Genomic DNA, 15,370 nt, shown 5'->3' with positions numbered 1-15,370 from the left:
AGAAACCAACCTGAGCTGTACAACTGAATATGAAATGTGCACAATCCAAGGGCTTCAGGAACAGACTAGAACAAGGACTTGGAAAGTGTTAAGACTGTTTCTCTCTGCTTTCCATTTCTTCCGTTTCTCTCCGCAACAGACTTTCCCAACAGTCTCAGTTCACATGGAAGAATCTGGCCACCCCAAAACTCTTAAATTTACATTTGAAGGGTGGCAAAATATGCTACCCCGAAACATTCCACTTTGGCATAAGGATTACTTTCAGCTAAAGGCACTTGAAAAATAGATACAAGAAGTGCATTCTAATCTCTCTTTTTCTTCCGGAAAATAGGAAGTTAAAATCTCCGATGTGAAAGATGTCCTCCTTGTATCAGGAGAAAGGAAACGTTATTCAACTGGGAGTCTTAGCTGAGAGAATTCTCTACAAACAGACCTTGTTAAAATAATTATTATCTTCCTTTTAGTTTCCCAACATAATTTAGTTACTTTTCCACAATTGCCTCTCTTTGTTCAACCCAATATATTAATAAAAGCATGTAGTTTTTGCCATTTCTTTGGGTCTTCATTTCTTCATGACAGCTCCTGTGTCACATAAAATTTATATTAAATCTTTATGCCTTTCTCCTGCTAACCTATCTTATGTCAATTTAATTCTCAGGCCCAGCCAAAGACCCTAAGAGAGTAGAGGCAAAGTTTTGCCTCGACTACACATTCACAAATTCAGGCCCACTCAGATTAACTGGCTGTTAACTCAGTTCTAATCCCCAATTCCTAGTGGAGAGAATCTGAATGGCCTTAAGTGTTCCCCCTGCTTCAATCATTTATGGCTATGGAAGTGGGCTCATGTAGTATAACTTTGGCTACCTCTGTGCGTGAGGCAGGGGAGGAAATCATCGGCTGTGAGCTGAGCTCACACTTTTTTTTTTTTTTTTTTGAGACGGAGTCTCGCACTCTCGCCCAGGCTGGAGTGCAGTGGCGCAATCTCGGCTCACTGCAAGCTCCGCCTCCCGGTTTCACGCCATTCTCCTGCCTCAGCCTCTCCGAGTAGCTGGGACTGCAGGCGCCCACCACCACGCCTGGCTAATTTTTTGTATTTTTAGTAGAGATGGGGTTTCACCGTGTTAGCCAGGATGGTCTCGATCTCCTGACCTTGTGATCCACCCGCCTCGGCCTCCCAAAGTGCTGGGATTACAGGCGTGAGCCACCGCGCCCAGCCGAGCTCACACTTTAAAAGGAGTGCACTAGTTGGAGGCAGGCGCTCGCTGAGGCAGGAGGAGGCGCTCGGCCCGCGGCCTGACAGGGACTTAGCCCGCAGAGATCGACCCCGCGCGCGCGACCCCACACCCACCCACTCATCCACCTATCCACTCCCTGCGCCGCCTCCTCCCACCCTGAGCAGAGCCGCCGAGGATGATAAACACCCAGGACAGTAGTATTTTGCCTTTGAGTAACTGTCCCCAGCTCCAGTGCTGCAGGCACATTGTTCCAGGGCCTCTGTGGTGCTCCTGATGCCCCTCACCCACTGTCGAAGATCCCCGGTGGGCGAGGGGGCGGCAGGGATCCTTCTCTCTCAGCTCTAATATATAAGGACGAGAAGCTCACTGTGACCCAGGACCTCCCTGTGAATGATGGAAAACCTCACATCGTCCACTTCCAGTATGAGGTCACCGAGGTGAAGGTCTCTTCTTGGGATGCAGTCCTGTCCAGCCAGAGCCTATTGTTAGCATTGCTAGAGTTTGCTGAAGAGAAGATGAAAGTGAACTATGTCTTCATCTGCTTCAGGAAGGGCCGAGAAGACAGAGCTCCACTTCTGAAGACCTTCAGCTTCTTGGGCTTTGAGATTGTACGTCCAGGCCATCCCTGTGTCCCCTCTCGGCCAGATGTGATGTTCATGGTTTATCCCCTGGACCAGAACTTGTCTGATGAGGACTAATAGTCATAGAGGATGCTTTACCCAAGAGCCACAGTAGGGGAAGAGGGGAAGTTAGGCAGCCCTGGGACAGACGAGAGGGCTCCTCGCTGTCTAGGGAAGGACACTGAGGGGCTCAGGGTGAGGGTTGCCTATTGTGTTCTCGGAGTTGACTCGTTGAAATTGTTTTCCATAAAGAACAGTATAAACATATTATTCACATGTAATCACCAATAGTAAATGAAGATGTTTATGAACTGGCATTAGAAGCTTTCTAAACTGCGCTGTGTGATGTGTTCTATCTAGCCTAGGGGAAGACATTGCCTAGAGGGGGAGGGACTGTCTGGGTTCAGGGGCATGGCCGGGAGGGCTGGTGGGCAGCACTGTCAGGCTCAGGTTTCCCTGCTGTTGGCTTTCTGTTTTGGTTATTAAGACTTGTGTATTTTCTTTCTTTGCTTCCTGTCACCCCAGGGGCTCCTGAGTGTAGGCTTTTCAGTCCCTGGGCAGTGTCCTTGAGTTGTTTTTTGACACTCTTACCTGGGCTTCTCTGTGTGCATTTGTGTCTGGCCTGGAGTAAGCAGGTCCGACCCCTCCTTCTTTACGGCTTAGTGTTATTCTGGCATTTGGTTAAGCTGGCTTAATCTGTTCAACGTTATCAGTACATTTTAAATAGGGGCATTGAAATTTACTCCCACCATCAGGGCTTTTTTGGGGGATGCCTGGGCCTTAAAAACACTAGCCAAACTCTAATTCTCAAATCACTGCCAGGAGTTCTTGCTCCTGGCTGCAGGCCCAGGCCTCAAGGTCTCCTTCTTGGGGTCACAAAGATCAGTAAGGAAGAGGAATATATAGCAACTCAGGGCCTGGGAATTGTGGGGCAATCTGTTCTTAGGGATTGGATGCTTCTGGCTGGCTGAGTATAGTACTAGCTACCTCCCCACCAGGTTCTGAATAGTGTCTGAGACCCTGCTCTGCAGGGCCTAGGGTAGCTGGGAGTGTAGAAGTGTCCTGCCCTTAACTGTTTTCACTAAACAGCTTTTTCCAAGGGGAGAGGAAGGGGGAGAGATCTAGATTGGGTGAGGGGGATGGGGATGTCAGGGAGGCAAGTGTGTTGTGTTACTGTGTCAATAAACTGATTTAAAGTTAAAAAAAAAAAGGAGTGCACTTAGAAATTCTTGCAGTGCTTGATCACTTCTATCACAGGATACCTTCTATCTCTTATAGTAAAGTGTAGACCAAGAATGTAATTCGTTCCTGACCTATCAAATTGGCAAAAACCCAGATGCCAATACACACTGATGGTGAGGCTGAGAAGAAATAATCACTCATGCATTAGTGATAGGAGTGCAAAAGGGGGCAAGCCTCATGTCAAACCTACAAAATATTTAGGTGCATTAATCCTCTAAGCTAGAAATTCCACTTCTGGGAATCTACTCAACAGGGATCAAGAGAAATGGCTGAAGAGTATAGATGTTTTCAGTCCCTATACTTTAAAAGAAGATCATATTTTTTCAATGCTCATCATCACTGGCCATCAGAGAAATGCAAATCAAAACCACAATGAGATACCATCTCACACCAGTTAGAATGGCCATCATTAAAAAGTCAGGAAACAACAGGTGCTGGAGAGGATGTGGAGAAATAGGAACACTTTTACACTGTTGGTGGGACTGTAAACTAGTTCAACAATTGTGGAAGTCAGTGTGGCAATTCCTCAGGGATCTAGAACTAGAAATATCATTTGACCCAGCCATCCCATTACTGGTTATATACCCAAAGGACTATAAATCATGCTGCTATAAAGACACATGCACACGTGTGTTGATTGTGGCACTATTCACAATAGCAAAGACTTGGAACCAACCCAAAAGTCCAACAATGAGAGACTGGATTAAGAAAATGTGGCACATATACACCATGGAATACTATGCAGCCATAAAAAATGATGAGTTCATGTCCTTTGTAGGGACATGGATGAAACTGGAAACCATCATTCTCAGCAAACTATCGCAAGGACAAAAAACCAAACACCGCATGTTCTCACTCATAGGTGAGAATTGAACAATGAGAACACATGGACACAGGAAGGGGAACATCACACTCCGGGGACTGTTTGGGGTGGGGAAAAGGGGGAGGGATAGCATTAGGAGATATACCTAATGCTAAATGACAAGTTAATGGGTGCAGCACACCAGCATGGCACATGTGTACGTATGTAACAAACCTGCACATTGTGCACATGTACCCTAAAACTTAAAGTATGATAGTAAAAAAAAATTACTCAACAAAAAAAAAGATCATAGACAAAGGATATCTTATTGCAATATCAAAAAACAAAAAGCCACCCATGATGCTTGTCGCTTACACTCCAGTAATTAAATGCAGCCAGTCTTGCAATACACGTGCTTTTATATACCATATACCATTGAAAAACTGCATTCAATTTTTAGAACTTTTAATTTGCAGGTAGCATTTTATAGGCAACTACTGCTATTTCATACTGTGAGGAAAGTCTGCCCTATATAGTGTTGATGTGATATAGAGGGAAATTGCTCCAAAAATATCTAGTCCCACTGATGTGTGGTATTGGGGACTGCATTAGTTACCTCTCTCTGCATCACAGATTTTACAGCAGCTAACATGAAAATGCTTCATCTAAGTGATAAGCAAATCATATGGAAACATTTTACAGCCAATGTATTTCATGCACATTTGTTGAATCCTGGGGAAAATCCAAGTAGAGCATGGTTTTAAGTCAATCGTTTATCTTCTTTTTTTTTCCCCCTGTAGTACATCTCTTCACATATTAAAGACTTGAAGAGTGAAATGTTTGAGGAACTCCTTAAGCACCTTTGCCACTCTGCAGATGAATTCCGGGAGGTCATAAAAGCTGACATGCGGAGGCAGATGTTCGCTGAACTCTTCCTACATTGTGACCATGGGAAGGTGGGTTAAGACAGTTAAATAATTGCTTCTTGGCCAGACACTGTGGCTCACGCCTGTAATCCCAGCACTTTAGGAGGCTGAGGCTGGTGGATTGCTGGAGCCCAGGAGTTTGAGACCAGCCTGGACAACATGGTGAAACCCCATCTCTACAAAATAGATACAAACTTTACTGAAATATATTTGTTTATGAACCTTATATTTATTTGTTTGTATCTCCATGTCCAGAAAGAATTTAAGTAAGCTCACAAGAATAGATAATATGCAACAACAAAATGTAAACTAAAAGTAGGATGAAAGAAGAAAAAAATAAGAGAGGGGATAGTAAATGAAGCTGGGAACAAAGCCCCAAAATGCATAACATAATGACCTAAATAGTCGTTGTGGGTTGTTTACAAGTTTGGATCTAAGCTTCCTAGCAGTGGGAATGTGAAAAGGGAAACATGACCAAACACCCTATTAACAATGTTTATAAGATAATTACAAACAAGTGCTAAGAAGCACAGGAATTTGGGGTTCAAATTATAGTTAGGAGCTTCTCTTTATTAAAGGGGCCCTTACGTGCTGAAGTGAAAATCTTTCATGATGGGCTTGTAATAAATTAAACAATGACTTTTTTCGCACAGTTTCTTATAGTTACTTCAAATGTAGGCAAATGATGCCACACTGGACTGCAATTCAGAAAAAGCAATTCTTAAAAGAACCAATATATTGCAATCTAGGTTCACAGATTCCTGCAATTTGAATGAAGTCAGGAATATATTTTATAAAATCTGAAATGTCTATGTGTCTTTCAGTCAATCCTTATTGAATATTGCTTCTTTTAACAGAGCTTGTAATAAATACTGGGTGACAAGTGTCAAAGTTTTACTCCATGGTATTATGCCTGAAGGACAACTATTCTCTGTTGGCCAACTTAACACCAATTTGTGTGCTGTAACAAACATAGTGGGATAATATTTAGAGCAATTAATTGAGGTTTGCTTTCATTCTTTGCTTTTCTTCCCATCATTCAAGCAGCAGTTATATGCCGATATTGAAAGTGCAGGGGCAGAAAAACTACACTTCCATCCTCGTAGGATCCCTGCTGGGTCTGAGCATTAAACTGACATAAGATAGAATAACAGGAGAAAACCATACAAATTTAGTTACAAGTTTTATATGGCACAGGAGTCCTCTTAAGGAAATGAAGACCCAAAGAAGCAGTTAGAGTCAGTTACTTATGTACTGGATTGGACAAAGAACAGTAAACCATGAAAATGTGACTAAATTATGTGGGGAGTCTTAAAAGATAAGAGTTATTCTAACAAGGTCTGTATAGTATTCTGTTGGTCTCAACTTCTCATCCTTGAAGATAACAATTATGCCTTTCCTTATAGTATAGGGAGAGTTACTTTCACAGGGGAATTTCATCTTCTGCTTTGAAGAAACAGCACGAAGGTCAAGTGATCTTCTCATATCTGTTGCTTTTCAAGTGTCTTTAACTTGGTCAATATGCCAGAGTAGCATATTTTAACCCCTTCAGAGGACAGATAGAGTCTCAAAAAAAGAAGTTAGATGAGTTTCTGAATGAAATATATATCTGGGAACAAAGCCCCAAAATGCATAACATAATGACTATGTATATGTCTTATACACACACACATGCATATATAACTATATATTTATATGTATTTAATATATAAATATATATGAGGCACTCTATATATAATATGTAATATATTTTGCATTCTTCTTTACTTTATGATTCTCCATTGTTTCTTAAGAGCCCAGCATTTTCCATTTAAAGTCTGGGCTTTTAGAACTTTTGTCTCAGCTGCTGGTTAAAAAGATATATTCGAGGCTGGATGTGGTGGCTCATGCCTGTAATCCCAGGGCTTTGGGAGGCCAAGGTGGGAAGATCTCTTGAGCCAGGAGATCAAGAACAGCCTGGGCAACATAGTGAGACTCTGTTTCTAAAAAATTTAAAAATTAGCCAGGCATGGTGGTACATGCCTGTAGTCCTAGCTATTTGGGAGGCTGAGGTTGGGGGATTACTTGAACCCAGAAGGTAGAGGCTGTAGTGAGCTATGATCATGCTGCTGCATTCTAGCATCTGCATTATAATATATATAATAAATTATATATGTACATATATATGTATGTACAAATATTATATATTATATTATATGTATATTATATATACATGCATGATGTATGTGTATATAAATATATAATATACATATATAATTATATATATATATATAGAGAGAGAGAGAGAGAGAGAGAGGGAGATTGCGCCTGTGACAGAGACAGCCTCACTCTATCACCCAGGCTAGAATATTTAGAGGGAATATGGCAATTTGGAATTGCATTTGGAATGCTGTGGCAATTCAAACAGTAAAATCATATTGTAGTTTCCCTGAGTTTTGGAACAAAGCTCTGCCCTCTACTAAAGCTTGTGATTCTCTTTGAGAAAGTGTTCCTGTGTGTTTTTTTTATTCTGATAATTCATAAAACCATATACTTAGGTTTTGTGCACTTTTCTGTGTATAGGGTATATATATATTTTAAAAGGTTTAGTTAAAAAAAATTTAGATGGAAAAATCAAGGTTCAAATATAGCAAAAATAATTACAAATGAAAAACAAGTTGGGGAGAATTTCCCTGATTTTTTTTTTACTTTTATTTAATTAATTAATTTATTTTATTTTTTGAGACAGGGTCTCACTTTGTCACCCAACCTGGAGTGCAGTGATGGGATCTCGGCTCACTGCAGCCTCCACCTCCCAGGCTTACGCCATCCTCCCACCTCAGCCTCCTTAGTAACTGGGACTACAGGCGTGTGCCACCATGCCCAACTAATTTTTTTATTTTTCGTAGAGATGGGATTTTGTCACATTGCCCAGGCTGGTCCAAACTCCTGAGCTCAAGTTGTCTGCCTACCTCGGCCTCCTAAAGTGCTGGAACTACAGGTGTGCACCACCTGCCCGGACAACTTTTATTTTAGACTCAGGGGTACATGTATGGGTTTGTTATATACGTAAATTGTGTGACATGGGGGTTTGATGGACGTATTATTTTGCCACCCAGATAATAAGCACAGTACCCTATAGGTGGTTTTTTTTATCCTCTCCCTCCTCCCTCCCCTGACCCTCAGATAGGCCTTGGTGTCTGTTGTTCCCTTCTTTCTGTCCATATGTACTCAGTGTTTAGCTCCCACTTATAAGGGGAAACGTTGGTATTTGGTTTTCTGTTCCTGTGTTAGTTCACTTAGGATTATGGCCTCCAGCTCCATCCATGTTGCTGCAAATGACATAATCTCATTCTTTTTATGACTGCATAGAATTCCATGGTGCATATGTACCACATTTTCTTTTACATTTTTTTTTGGAGACAGGGCCTTGCTCTGTCACCTAGGCTGAGTGTAGTGTGATCACAGCTCACTGCAGCCCAGGCTCAAGTGATCCACCCACCTCAGCCTCAGGACTAGCTAGGACTACAGGTACATGCCACCATGCCAGGCTAATTTTTTATGTTTCTGTAGAGATGGTAACTCACCGTGTTACCCAGGCTGCTCTTGAACTCCTCAGCTCAAGTGATCCTCCCTCCTCGGCCTCCCAAAGTGTTGGGATTACAGGCATGAACCACTGCGCTTGGCTTATACCACATTTTCTTTGTACAGTCTACCATAGATTCATATTTAGGTTGGTTCCATGTCTTTGCTATTGTGAATAGTGCTGCAATGAACATACGTGTGCATGTGTCTTTATGGTAGAACAATTTATATTCCTTTGGATATATACCCAATAATAGGATTGCTGGGCCAAGTGGTAATTCTGCTTTGAGTTCTTTGAGAAATCACCAAACAGCTTTCACAATGGCTGAACTAATTTACATTCTACCAACAGTGTATAAGCATTCCCTTTTCTCTGCAACCTTGCCAGCATCTGTTATTTTTTGACTTTTTAATAATAGCTATTCTGACTGGTGTGAGATGTATCTCACTGTGGTTTTGATTTGCATTTCTCTAATGATTAGCGATATTGAGCATTTTTTCATATGCTTGTTGGCTGCGTGTGTGTCTTCTTCTTCTTCTTTTTTTTTTCTGAGACAGGATCTCACTCTGTCATTCAGGCTGGAGTGCAGTGGCAAGATCACAATTCACTGCAGCCTCAACCTCCTGGGCTTGAGCGATCCTCCTACCTCAGCCTCCTGAGTAACTGGGACTATAAGCCACACCACCAGGCCCAGATAATTTTTGTAGAGATGGGGTTTCACTATGTTGTCCAAGCTAGTCTCAAATTCCTGGGCTCAAGAGATCTGCCAGGCCTCCCAAAGTGCAGTGATTACAGGCACCAGCCATGTATGTCTTCTTATGAAAATTGTATGTTCAGGTTGGGTGTAAACAGACAAACAGGAGATAGTTTATTTTGCTGTGCAGGAGCATATTTTTAAAATAAACTCATATTAATTAAAATAGCTTTGGCTTTGGTACTGGAATAGACAAATCAGTGGAACAGAATATTAGATCTGGCATCAGATGCAAGAGCATGTGGGAATTTAGTATATAACACAGGTGGCAACATAAATCATTGGGAAAAGGAGTAATCAATGAGTTATACTAGGACAATTAATTTTCCATATTGGGAAAAATATAAAAGTAGATTCCACCCTCATTAATGAGGAAAAGTGAGTTCTATCTAATCAGAAACCTAGATGTGGAAAACAAAATTTTTAAAATTTTAGAAGCAGCCAAGTGTGGTGGCTCATACCTGTAATCCCAGCGACTCCTGCTGAGGCAGGAGGAGTGCTTGAGCCCAGGAATTTGAGGATGCAGTGAGCTATGGTCATGCCACTGCACTCCAGTTTAAGTGACAGAGGGAGACCCTCTCTCAAAAAAAAAAAAAAAACAAAGCAAATTTAGAGCATATATTTGGAACTCAAAATGGTTTGTGTTTATTTGGAGTATTCCTTAGGAGTATTCCTTAGTGAGACCCTGTCTTAAAAAGTTTTAGAAGCAGCACACCTGGCTGCTTCTAAAATTTTTTAAATTTTGTTTTCCACATCTAGGTTTCTGATCAGATATAACTCACTTTTCTCATTAATGACAGTGGGTCTACTTTTATGTTCTTCCCAATATGAAAAATTAACTGTCCCAATATCATTCATTGATTTTTCACCGTATATCAAAAGGAAATGATTGATACATTTGACTACCTCAAAATTAATGTATATCCTCAAAATTAATGGATAACATTGATATGGCTAAACTCACCAAAAGTTAAATGGAAAGACAACAGATAAACAGGGAAAAAATATTTGCTATGTAAATAAAAGAATGGTCACTCTCAAAATTTTGCAAATTAATAAGAAATAGACAACTGGGTGGGGCGCAGTGGCTCACGCCTGTAATCCCAGCACTTTGGGAGGCCGAGGCGGGCAGATCACGAGGTCAGGAGATTGAGATCATCTTGACTAACACTGTGAAACCTCATCTCTACAAAAAAGACAAAAAATTTAGCCGGGCATGGTGGCAGGCGCCTGTAGTCCCAGCTACTCCGGAGGCTGAGGCAGGAGAATCGCTTGAACCCGGCAGGTGGAGGTTGCAGTGAGCCGAGATCGCGCCACTGCCCTCCAGCCTGGGTGACAGAGTGAGACTGTGTCTCAAAACAAAAACAAACAAACAAAAAAAACAAAAGAAATAGGCAACCGGTCCCAATTGAAAAATGGGAAAAGGATATGAAAAACCCATTCATAGAAGAGGAAAAACCCAAACATATAATAAGCACATGAAAATATATGAAGTCTCACTAGTAATCAGGGAAATGCAAATTAAAATAATGGTACCATTTTTATCTATCAAATTACAAAAAATAATAAACTCTAACAATATCAAGTATTGATGTGGATATGGAGAAATAATACTGTCATTCAATGCTGGCAAGAATGTAAATTGGTATGAACATTTTGTGAAGCAATTTGGCTATAACTAATAAAGTTGAAAATGCATACATTATACAATCCAGTAGTTCCACTTCTAGTTATTTATCCTAGAGAAATGTTTGCATATGTACACAAGGAGATGTGTATAAGGATATCCATCGCAGCATTACGTTGATATCAAAATACTAAAAATAATCAAAACGCCCATCAATAGAGGAGTTTTTTTTTAATTACGGTGTTTTCATATTACAGAATGCCTTATTGCAGTTAAAAAGTATAAAATATATTTCTTTACAGATATGAATTAGATCTCAATGTTGAATAAATAAAAGCAATTTGAAGAAAGACGTATGTACTATATCAGGTATTTTTTTCTTTTTTTTTTTTTTAGATGGAGTTTTGCTCTTGTTGCCCAGGCTAGAGTGCAATGGCATGATCTCTGTTTACCACAACCTCCGCCTCCTGGGTTCAAGTGATTCTCCTGCCTCAGCCTCCCGAGTAGCTCGGATTACAGGCGCCCGCCACCATGCCCAGCTAATTTTTGTATTTTTAGTAGAGACATTGTTTCTCCATGTTGGTCAGGCTGGTCTCAAACTCCCGATCTTAGGTGATCCACCCACCTCAGCCTCCCAAAGTGCTGGGATTACAGGCGTGAGCCACCGCACCTGGCTTATGTCAGGTTTTTTTGTTTTTGTTTTTGAGACAAGGTCTTGCTCTGTCAGCCAGGCTGGACTGCAGTGATATGATCATAGCTCACTGCAAATCAAGCTATCCTCTGACCTCAGCCTCTGGAGTGGCTAGGACTACAGGTGTACACCACCATGCCTGGCTAATTTTTTATTTTTTGAAGCAAGGGAGGTCTCACCGTGTTGCTATATCAGGCTTTTTAAAGCACATACACAAAATGTTAACAATCATTATTTCTGGGTGTTGGGAACACATACGTTAATTCCATCATTTTCTATAATTAAAAAAATTTTTCAAAAACAACAATGGAAAAAGGACAAGTAGAGAGCAGTAAATTGTTTCAAGTGACATACTCAGGTCAGGTAAGATAAGAACTGAACATTATACATTGGATTTAGCCATCAATAAGTCAGTCACAAATATTTCTTAAACATTTACTAAGTAGAGCTCATTTTGACATGTCACAGAATGGGAAAGTAGAGTATAAGCCTAAAGGCAAGATATAACTTTCCTGATTTTGATGCTGCAGCTTTTATTTACATGATGATTGTTGTGGTGGTAGTGATGATAAAAGCTTCAAGAAGCCACATTCCAACTGCATAAAAATCTTAAATCTCCTGTAACAACTAATCACAAACTTTCTTCTTTGCTTAGGTAGGGTTTTTGGATCGGCAGAGGACATTGGCCCTGCTGGAATTGTTCTATGACCATAGTTCACAAATGCTTAGGAGTTTACTTCAAAACCCACGACAATGTAAGTGCCACTCAGAGGGAGTATGTTCGAGCTGGAGTGTCGCAGTACACTGATATGTACTGATATGATACACTGATATGTACTGATATGATACACTGATATGTACTGATATGATACATTGATATGTTAACACAAGATTATTCTGCCACCATGGAATCCCTTCACATAATAGCTCTCTTAGATCGTGATAACTGTATCTAGTTGTTTATTCCCTCCACAAAATTCACTCTTCATCACAATAGATGTATTTTTCACCACAGTGCAATACTCAAAAATTTTATATCAGAACTCAGCTAGAACTCAATTTTAAATTCATTCAAATGAAGAAATGCCTTAGTGACAGTCTGAATGTTTTGGAAATTAAGTTAGTAATGGTAATTCCATTTCATTAACAAAAAAATTTTTTTGAGACAGAGTCTTACTCTTCTTACCCAGGCTGGAGTGCAGTGGCATGATCATGACTCACTGCAGCCTCAACGTCCCAGGTGGGAGATGATTCTCCCACCTCAGCCACCTGAGTAGCTGGGACTACAGGTGTGCACCACCATGCCCAGCTAATTTTTTGTATTTTTAATAGAGAGAAGGTTTCACCCTGTTGCCAAGGATAGTCTCAAATGCCTGGGTGCTGGGATTACAGATGTAAGCCACTACACCCAGCCTGGTAATTCCATTTTTAATGCCCAACTTAAAATTATAAGATTTATAAGAACAGTATTTCCTTTTCCCAAGCATTTACTTATACAGTAAAATATCCTTTTTATGTTATTTCCAAAACAAATAACAAAAAACAAATAACAATTATGGGGTTTATTTTTATGTTTATTTTATTTTACTTTTTCAGAGATGGGGTCTTGCTATGTTGCCCAGACTGGATTCAAACTCCTGGGCTCCAGCAATCCTCCTGTCTCAGCCTCCAGAGTAGCCAGGACTACAGGGATGTGCCACTGTGCTCGGCTTATTTTCATTTTTTTTAAAGAGAAGGTATTGTACTGGCTGAGTTTCCCAGAGAATGTCTTTTTTTTTTTTTTTTTTTGAGACAGAGTCTCGCTCTGTTGCCCAGGCTGGAGTGCAATGGTGCGATCTCAGCTCACTGCAACTTCTGCCTCCCGGGTTCAGGCGATTCTCCCTGCCTCATCCTCCCAAGTATCTGGGATTACAGGCGCCCGCCACCACACCCAGCTATTTTTTTGTATTTTTAGTAGAGACGGGGTTTTGCCATGTTGGGCAGGCTGGTCTCAAACTCCTGACCTCAGGCATCCACCTGCGTTGGCTTCCCAAAGTGCTGGGATTACAGGTATTGAGCCACCACACCCAGCCAAGAATGTCAATATTTTATTTCTGTGTGAAGATTTATTAATTGGATACTTACAAATCTGTGGGTGATATACTTGGAGTATTTCTGAAAATTGTGAGAATTGCAATTTTATAGCTTACCACTACTGTTTTGGGAGAAGTGGGTACAGTCTTGTGGCATGATTTCCACTCTTTATAGTACAGACACCAGACACCAGGGTTTTATTGTTGTTGTTTAACAGTGGGATTCTCTGAATACTATCCAATTTTCCCTAGTATTCTGTTCTAGGTGTCCACATAAATGTAGAGGAAAACAATTGAGGAATGAAAAACAAAGAAGAGGGAAAGAAATAGGGGGAAAAAATGAATGTTGGAAAAACATAGCCTCATTGAAAGATTGTCATGGATAAAGACTTGCTTTTTATATTGCAGATATTGAAAATATATTTGAGATAAAAGATGTGTCCCTTTTCCCATCCCTATGCGATGCTTATTGTAGGAGACCACAAAGGTAGAGGACAAATTCTATTTGCCTTGGCAGTCTAAGCAACACTCCAAGTAGCAAAAGGAGAATCCTGTTTATTTCCAAAATCACACCTTTTAGGAAGGGATGATTTCTAACTTATAGTAGTATAAGTTCTTTTGGGTACCTTTTTACTTTTTATTGTGTTGCAGCCAAAGATAACTGATATTTATTTAGAGCAATAGGTCTATATTACAATCTATGTGCTCAATGCTTTTCTTTGCATTAATTTAATAGCTCCAATTCTGCATTATAAGATCAATGGTTTAAGTGAATATTTTGTTTTCTGCATTAGGGCCATTCATTGAATTTGAAGAGATAAACTTGACTGAGTTGTGGGGAGACATGGATAATCAGAAACACATTTATGAAGGTTTTGACAAAGTGCTCTTGGAGATGAATACATTACTTTCTGCAAAACATGCTAGCAAAACCCAAAGTAAATTATTAGAAAGTCCAGATCAACCTAAACTCAATGAACAGAGAACATCAACACCACCACCAAACCCGCCAGAACAGCAGAGAGGAGTAACTGCAGAACAAGGACCACAAAGAATTTCAACTGAAGAACAAGAACAAGGCAAAAAGCCAACTGCAGAACAAGAACTGTACACAGAATCAGTAATAGAACCAGGAACACACACAGAGTCAACTCTAGAACAAGGGTCAAGTAGAGGGTTACTAACAGGACAAGAAACACACAGAGAGTCAACTACAGAACAAGGACAGCACAAAGGGTCAATAGAAGGACAAGGACCACGCAGAGTGTCAGTTTCAGAACAAGGATTAAGCAGAGAGTCAGTTGCAGAACAAGGGTCACGCAGAGAGTCTATTGCAGAACAAGATCGATGCAAAGCATCAGTAGCAGAACAAGGATCACGCAGAATGTCAGCTGCAGAACAGGGATCACTCAGAGAGTCAATAATAGAAGAACCATACCAAAAATCAGAACAAGGACCTTATGGAAAGATAATTTCAGAAGAGCAAGAAGACATAGGCTCAACTTCACAATCGAGAAAAGATAGTTTCTTAAAAACTACAAAATATGGGGAATCTATACCCTCTGAGTACATTGAAGTCCCTCTACAGGAAAAGAGGTCTTGGGAACAAACATATGAAAAGGAAATATTCCTGAGTTCTGAACTGCAAGAGGAAGTTCCAACGTTAAGTAGAAAAGATCACTTTTCAGGTAGTAATGCAGTTCTTCTACAACATCAGCTCCCTGTTTCGTGGAATTGTTTTTAAAGTCTTTTCAGAAAATACTCATTTAAGTTAGAATTTTTTTTCTGGCATATCAGGTCATGCAAACCTCAGGCATATTTTGCTGCTCCACGTGA

The 15,370-nt window shown here is 40.4% G+C and overlaps 1 protein-coding gene and 1 pseudogene across 2 annotated transcripts in view; both read left to right on the top strand.

The window, feature by feature from the left end:
• The window catches only part of EFCAB5 (EF-hand calcium binding domain 5), a 165,155-nt gene that overhangs the window by 98,683 nt on the left and 51,102 nt on the right, over positions 1–15,370 (top strand). Inside the window, exons 8-10 of the mRNA XM_003277076.2 lie at positions 4,700–4,855; positions 12,118–12,217; positions 14,329–15,222. Coding sequence (XP_003277124.1) covers positions 4,700–4,855; positions 12,118–12,217; positions 14,329–15,222 — 1,150 coding nt within the window. The remainder of the gene's footprint in view (positions 1–4,699; positions 4,856–12,117; positions 12,218–14,328; positions 15,223–15,370) is intronic.
• On the top strand, positions 1,250–3,065 carry LOC105739090 (annotated as a pseudogene). The gene has a single exon (XR_004027025.1). The product of XR_004027025.1 is annotated as an ornithine decarboxylase antizyme 2 pseudogene (transcript).

This window comes from Nomascus leucogenys, chromosome 19 (assembly GCF_006542625.1).
Source record: "Nomascus leucogenys isolate Asia chromosome 19, Asia_NLE_v1, whole genome shotgun sequence".
Classification (NCBI taxonomy): Eukaryota; Metazoa; Chordata; class Mammalia; order Primates; family Hylobatidae; genus Nomascus; species Nomascus leucogenys.
This window is presented reverse-complemented; position numbering and strand designations above follow the sequence as displayed.